Source organism: Dama dama, chromosome X (assembly GCF_033118175.1).
Source record: "Dama dama isolate Ldn47 chromosome X, ASM3311817v1, whole genome shotgun sequence".
NCBI classification, from domain to species: domain Eukaryota; kingdom Metazoa; phylum Chordata; class Mammalia; order Artiodactyla; family Cervidae; genus Dama; species Dama dama.
In genome coordinates this window covers 103692933-103701137 of record NC_083714.1, presented here as the reverse complement: position 1 = coordinate 103701137, position 8205 = coordinate 103692933, and the positions used below count along the sequence as shown (strand labels likewise).

The 8205-nt window shown below is 38.8% G+C and overlaps 1 protein-coding gene across 1 annotated transcript; it reads left to right on the top strand.

The window, feature by feature from the left end:
- Positions 1-5442: 5442 nt before the first annotated feature.
- LOC133051884 (UDP-GalNAc:beta-1,3-N-acetylgalactosaminyltransferase 1-like) lies at positions 5443-7622 on the top strand. Its single transcript, XM_061136556.1, has one exon. It carries the CDS (start codon positions 5849-5851, stop codon positions 6842-6844), a length of 996 nt encoding a protein of 331 aa, XP_060992539.1. The 5' UTR covers positions 5443-5848; the 3' UTR covers positions 6845-7622.
- Positions 7623-8205: the final 583 nt, after the last annotated feature.

The window sequence follows — 8205 nt, the reverse complement described above, 5'->3', positions numbered from 1 at the left end:
GACATCTAACATCCCTAAAATGGACTGGCGCAACACGTTGTACTTTAACTATGGACATAATGTGACTTTTAATTTTGATTATACATTGTCTCGGTTCAATGACTATTTTGCTACACATAAGGCAAATAGGTCTAGATCTAATGGGTTTTTACCTGAAGTTTATCAAATATGAGATGAGGTTATATGGCTAACTCCTGAAAAAGGACGTCTAGTATCTACTGCCCCTATATGCTGGGAACAAATAGAGCCATCGCCAGAAGTTAGTCAACAACTTAATTATAGTGATTGGGAATACTTGATATTTTTGCCTCAGGAAATATGCAATGTAATCATTCCCGTGTTTCCCAACCCCAATTCAGGTCCTCCCTTTTTCTGGCCAGGCACTGATTGGGACTGCATATCTCAGTCACACTGGCTTGCTCCAAACAGGACTTATTGGATGTGTGGCTCTTACCTATGGGCATGGCTTCCCCGTGGTTGGATAGGGAGATGCACCCTAGGTCTAGCCTTTACTCACAGCTTTATATTTTCAGAGCTTCCAGAAAAGCCTGCTAATTACCCCACCTTAAAACTCGGTGGGTAAGGTCTGTATTTCACTGGTATGATTATTCGGCTGCAGTGTTTGTTCCCTCTTTGGGAACTAGAGATGTTATGCTACGAGTGTATGCTTTGACTAATTTTACTCAACAGGCATTACAAGATTCTCAAAATCTATTTCAGCTCTTAATGCTGAACAAGCACAAATTAGAAAGGTGGTTTTACTAAACAGATTAGCTTTAGATATTCTGACAGCTGCATAAGGAGGAACCTGTGCCATTATTCATACCCAATGCTGTACTTATATACCTGATATGAGCACTAATGTTACTCATTTTACTAAACACATGACCAAGATGATTGGGGCTATAGATACTCCTGAAGCCTCAATTGCTTCACTTTGGGAGATGTTAACTAGTTCCCCATGGTGGAAAACTATCTTAATTACAATAATTCTGATTGTTCTATTTTTGCTGTTTGCTCCTTGCATCTGTAACTGTGTAATTGGATTTGTTTCTAGTCACATGAAGGCTTTTAAGTTACAAATGGTTGTCCAAGCTCCTACATGTGCCACAGCCTCTTCCAAATATTACTTGGGGCCCCAGGATCAGAGACCCTCAATATGAGGGTTAGGAGAATATGTTGCCTTAACAATTTAGGGACCATGCACCTAAACAGCAGGAAGTAGTTATGCAACAAAAACAATGCCCCTTTCCCTTGGCAACATAATTCTCCTAAAAGAAAAGGGGGGAATGAGAGAGTCCTTTCCTAGGCCGGTTGATAGGAAGTCTAGGGGTCCCCATAGAGAGAGGAGTCTGGAATTCTCAAGGAGGAAGAAAGGGCAAACTTTTTTTCCCCCTCTACATTCCTTAGGATTATATAACAATAATGTATCCTGCTTGAGGACAGTCTCTGGAAAAAAATCTTCTGGCTAATTCTGTTATCTCAAAATGTAAATTATGAGAGTAGGTCTGGTGAGGTCTTTACGACCTCCAGACATTCTTTTGATTCACTGTAATAACTAATTGGAGAGTATATAATTCCACTGCTAAGACTAGCAAGGGGGTATACTCTTTCTGCCCCCTTCTGATGTCTATGTCAGAAGCTTTCTCTATCCCTTTTATATTTTAAAAACTCTATTGCACAAAAGCTCTGAGCAACCAAGCCTCAGCTCTGGCCCCGGATTGAATTCTTCTCCTCCGGAGACCAAGAATCCCGGAGTCTTTTCGTGGGTTCAGCAACAACCTTTCAGTATGGATATGAGAGTTAGGCCATAATGAAGGCTGAGCGCTGAAGAATTGATGCTTTGGAACTGTGGGACAGGAGAAGACTCTTGACAGTCCCCTGGATAGCAAGGAGATCAAACCAGTCAATCCTAAAGGAAACCCGTCCTGAATATTCATTTGAAGGACTGATGCTGAAGTTCAAGCTCCAATACTTTGGCCACCTGATGGGAAAGGCTGACTCATTGGAAAACAACCTGATGCTGGGAAAAACTGATGCCAGGAGGAGAAGAGGGTGGCAGAGGATGAGATAGTTGGATGGCATCACCAATTCAATGGACATGAGTTTGAGCAAACTCTGGATGATAGTGAAGGACAGGGAAGCCTGGTGTGCTGCAGTGCATGGAGTCACAAAGAATCGGGCATTACTGAGCAACTGAACAACAACAATAGAAAAAATTGAAGCATCAGGTGGGTGTTTTGAGAATATGATCTTTCATAGCCTAAGGAATCTGACTGTGAATTGTTTCAAGTCACTGACATAGCAAATATGACAGTTTGAAAAATTTAGGGTGAGGTCTGCATGTCTTGGGGGCTTCCAAGGTGGTGCTAGTGGTAAAGACCCTGCCTGCCAATGCAGGAGGCATGAGAGATGTGGGTTTGATCCTTGGGTCAGGAAGAGCCCCTGGAGAAGGGTTGGCAACCCATTCCAGTATTCTTACCTGGAGAATCCCATGGACAGAGGGGCCTGGCAGGCTACAGTCCATAGGATCACACAGAGTCAGACATAACTGAATCAACTTAGCCCACATACTGCATGTCTTTAGGAAAGAAAGGATAGTCGGCCTATTCCACAAGACTTCCCAGACTGACACTTGTCTAGGTGAACTCACTGAGATCAAGAGTTTCTCCTCTCCATGTATATCTGAATATTTGATTGAATGAGTTAGTTCTTTAGGTTTCATGGTCCTCAGAAGTCTATCAAGCTGAGAGAAATTAGAGGATAGTGATATATTTACACTAGTACCCCAGTTTTCAAATTTACTACATGAAATATAGCTCACAGGGGGGCATCCTTATTGCCCCTATCCACTTAGTTAACTTTTTCTTAGTCTAAAAGATTCTTGGAGAGTATGAATTCAGAGGTAGAGGAGTGAATTTTATGATTTTAACATCTAACATCATTGGGATCTAATAGCATTAAACGCCAAAACAGAGATTTACAGGTAAAAGCATTTTCTTTGCTAATGGGCACCATCTCTTACCTCAGTTAATCTCTCTTTAATGTTTATTTGATTCACCAAACCATCTGAGTGACATGTTATACATTCACTTTATAGAAATGTTAAAGACTTCAGTTAATCGAAGCCTTGGAACCCATCCAATCTCATCTATTGTGTTTTGTTATTATAGCTTTATCTCTCAGGGTAATTATTTCCTAACCAGGGAATTAGCCAGGTACTCTATGTACAGAGTTGAGATCTTAGTGGCCAAAGTTGAGTAACATGAATTATCTATCCAACATGACCAGGAGTGTGATGAGTCAAGACCAAAGGAACACTACAAGCCAAACTGGGGATGCTAATTTCCTTCCTCAATAAAAAGAGGTTTTATAGGTGGGGGGGGGGGGGGTGAACAACAAATTAACTCCCCAGTTTCTACTGGAAAGCAATATATAAGAATCCAAAAGAGAAAGGAAAATTACATCTACTGAACTGTCGAAGGTAATAAATGAAGACAACACTAAAACATCCCACTGATTCCCCTAAATGAGATGAGGGAGAGGTAGAAGACTGAGTGAGCTTACAGAACAACAGAGAACACTAAATTTGATGTCTGACAATATTTCTCCTATGCTCTCCCTCAGGCCCAGCAATGTTCTTCAAGAAAAGCTGAGATAGAGTCTGGACCAGAGGTTGGAAGAGAAAATATTTTACTAAGCAGGGACATGTTTCCGTCTTAGAATTAGCCTAAGAATAAGAAGGACAAAGACAAAAATGTCATGACATGGGTGACATCATTAAAACATCACATGTAGATCAGTGACAGTGAAAGTGTCAGTCACTCAGTCATGTCCAACTATTTGTGACTCCATGGATTGTAGCCTGCCAGGCTCCTCTGTCCATGGGATTCTCCAGGCAAGAATACTGGAGTGGGTTGCCATGTCCTTCTCCAGGAGATTGTCCCATCCCAGGGATAGAACCCATGTCTCATTTGTCTCCTGCATTACCAGGTAGGTTCTTTACTATTAGCGCCACCTGGGAAGCCAGATTGGTGTGGTTATCCATTCCCTTCTCCAGGGGAACTTCCCAACCCAGGGATCAAACCTGGGTCTTCCACATTACAGGCAGATTCTTTACCAACTGAGCCACCAGGAAAACTCCATGTAGATCAGTAGATCATGGTATACCCAAATTGGTCTCAATTATTTAAGTGAGGTTTGTTGCCTGATACTTCTCCCTAGACCAGTTGGCTGCATTTCTAGGAAGAAGAGAGGAGGATCCTGAATACTGACTTTCATAATTTCTGAGTTTTCCATACGAGTTGTATACTAATCATTCTGGATGTATGAATATAAGTAATTGACAAAAATTCAGATATTTGAGAATTAAAAATTAAGCAAATAATTCTAAGTGTACAAATTCTAAGTGAAATATTAGTGAATCAAATCCAGGAGCATACTTCAAGAATACACCATAGTGAAGTAGAGTTTAGGCCAAACGCACAAGGATGAGTCAACATACCAATAATGTAATTCAATACATTTAGTATGTAAAAAAATGCCATATGATTATTCTGAGATCCCCAAAATAAACAATATTCAAGTTTTATCCCTGACTTGAAAAAAATTCTGAATTTAAAAAGACAAATTTCTTAACTTGATGAATAGCATTTTAAGAAGTCACCTGAAAGTATATTTAAAGATGATACATCAAATCCATTTCTAGTAAAGTCAGGAACAAGACCAGGTTGACTCCTATTCTATTATTCAACATTGTTTTGAAAGTTCAAACCCTAACAGTAAAAGTCCAATAAATATATAAAGTGCATTAAAAAACTTAACTGAGGTACACAAAGAAGGCAAATGGAGTAACTTACCACATTCCTCAGGTGAAAACCCAGTCCTGCAAAAATGTCAATTCTCTTGATATCAATCTACATATCTAATACAATTCAAGAAAACATGTAGAATTGCCCAGGAAGATTTAGCAGATGAACTGCTGAGAGGGCACTTCCCTTACCAGATGTTAAAGCTAGTATCAAAATAATTACAACAGTCTTCATCTGGGAAGAAAAAAAAAACAACAGACAAAAATATCACTAAAACAGAACAGAAACTGCAGAAACAGATACACATATATAGGAATTCAATACAAGATGAATATGGGATTTCAAATTAGCGGGGAAAGGATAGGTTGTCCAATAAATGATGTTAGTAAAACTGACTATACATTTAAAACAAATATTAAATCCCTACCTCTCACTATACAAAATAAGAAAATATAGAATAAAATAAAAATTTAAACATTAAAAAGCCTAAACTAAAATGATTTCTACAATTGGTAGTGGGAAGTGTTTAAAAATTGAAGCAGGCGCCCGGCCGTGTGTGTGGCTGCGGGAGGCTGCGTGTGCGCGCGGGGAGGGACAGTCCGCCGCCCGCTCGCGTCGGAGCGGGGTGCGCGCCCTGCGCGGGAGAGGTAAAGAAGATTTGAGTTTGCAGTCCTCAGCTGGGAACGGCTTTGTGTTTTGGCCCTTTTTTCCCCCAGGCGGCTTAGACAGAGGAGTTCATGGCAAATCTTGTAATTAAGCATGGAATATGGAAAACAAAACACTTCAGCTGGTACTTTAGTCTCATGTGAAATTCTACAGGCATGTGTCTTATAAGCAGTATACAGCAGAATTTTAAGCCAGTCTGAGAGTCTCTGTTTTTCAGTAGAAATTGCAAGCATTATTTTGACTGCTACTTGCTATCAAATGCTCAGTTGGTGAAATTGGAGGTCTTTCACTCAGAAGAGAAAAACCAGGAAAGAAGGTTTCTCTGGGAACTGGCTGGAACCCGAGGCTTGCATGCTTCTGAGCTTCTGTGAATGGCCCCGGCACTCCTGACCACCCTTCCGGCTAGGATGTCACTCAGATCCCTGAAATGGAGCCTCCTCCTGCTGTGGCTGCTGAGTTTCCTGGTGATGTGGTACCTCAGCCTGCCGCATTACAACGTGATAGAGCGTGTGAACTGGATGTACTTCTATGAGTATGAGCCCATTTACAGACAAGACTTCCGCTTCACACTGCGAGAGCATTCAAACTGCTCTCATCAAAACCCATTTCTTGTCATCCTGGTGACCTCACACCCCTCAGATGTGAAAGCCAGGCAGGCCATTAGAGTTACCTGGGGTGAAAAGAAGTCTTGGTGGGGATATGAAGTTCTTACATTTTTCTTATTAGGCCAACAGGCTGAAAAGGAAGACAAAGTGTTAGCATTATCCTTAGAGGATGAACACCTCCTTTATGGGGACATAATACGACAGGATTTTTTAGACACATACAATAATCTGATCTTGAAAACCATAATGGCGTTTAGGTGGGTAACTGAGTTTTGCCCCAACGCCAGGTATATCATGAAGACAGACACTGATGTTTTCGTCAATACTGGCAATTTAGTGAAGTATCTTTTAAATTTAAACCACTCAGAGAAGTTTTTCACAGGTTATCCTCTAATTGATAATTATTCCTATAGAGGATTTTATCAGAAAACCCATATTTCATACCAGGAATATCCCTTCAAGGTGTTCCCACCTTACTGCAGTGGGTTGGGTTATATAATGTCCAGAGATTTGGTGCCGAGAATCTATGAAATGATGAGTCACGTAAAACCCATCAAGTTTGAAGATGTTTATGTTGGGATCTGTTTGAATTTATTAAAAGTGGACATTCATATTCCAGAAGACACCAACCTTTTCTTTTTATATAGGATCCATTTGGATGTCTGTCAGCTCAGACGTGTGATTGCAGCCCATGGCTTTTCTTCCAAGGAAATCATCACATTTTGGCAGGTTATGCTAAGGAACACCACATGTCATTATTAATTTGACATTCTACCCAAGCCTAGAGAAGGGAGGGATACTTTGTAGAAAGTGTTAACGTTAGACTATGAAATCGCCAGTGAAAAACCCATGAGAAGGTCACTGTGTGGCTTACACAAAGCTGAAACTCATGTAGAGCCTATAGACGAGACTAGAGGGTTGCACTTGGCCTGTGGTTTATTATGACAACAATCAAGTCAAGCCTTTTAAAAGTGATATTCAGAGGAATTAAAATCTTATAAAGGAATGGGAAGTTTTTTTTAAATAAAACTAATAGGGCCAAACAGTTTGAACATGTCATTCTACAGACTAGAGCTTCTTAAATGGGTTTCACTGAATTATAAGCTCATTTATCCATAACAACAAAACAGTGTGCAGTATTATTCATGAGGCATCTAGTCAGTTCAGGGTTTTGTGTATATCTTCATAGATTACTAGTTTTTTTAAATATACAGTTCTGTGTAAAAGAAACTGAAGTTATTTCTGAACAAAGTTTAATCTGTTTTTGGTCATTTGGAAGATATTTCAAGATGTTGCAGTATTAAAGAGTTATTAATTATTATTTAATAATACTTAGAGTTTTACACTTTATGGATGTTTGAATGTTTTGGTTTCAATACTGCATAAACAGAATAAACTTTTTTTCCAGTTACTTCAGTGATGAATTTATGGTGAATAGCTCCGTTAATGTGTTCTCATTATTGTATATCAATAATCTCTTGGACTTTGATAAATATTTCATCGTGGTAATGTAGAGAAGAATTAAAGCAAGAATATAAAAAAAAAATTGAAGCAACAACAACAACAAAAAGAAAGAACTAATATACTTAATTTATGAAGATCTCTATCAGTGCAAAAAAAAAAAAATTCCTGAGTATGAACAGCTTATTCATATAAACAGTAATACAAATGGACATTAAACATATAGAAAATTCTTAACCTTACACATTATCAAAAATGTGGAAAGTGAAACACCAAAGATGTATTTGTTTGCATATAAAATGGTCACTGATGAAAGCAGAGAAAATCTTGAGAAAGAAATTCTACGTTTTTGGTAGGGGTCTAAGTGGATAAGTGGATACTGCTTTTCTGAAGGGCAGTATGGTATTATCTATGTATCTTTTAAATGTAAGAACATTTTTTACCTAGTCATTGCACATCAAGCAAAACTAAATGTATGATAACCAGAGCAAGTCTTATACAGAAAAATCGAGACCATCCTAAAGGTCTATTAACAAGAAGTTAATAATGATGAAAAATGAAGTAAAACTCTACTTTCTGACTTGGAAATTTTTATATTTTTATATTCATATCATTTTATCAATGTGAAAAAATAATATCCTAATAGGAAAATGGAATGTAAA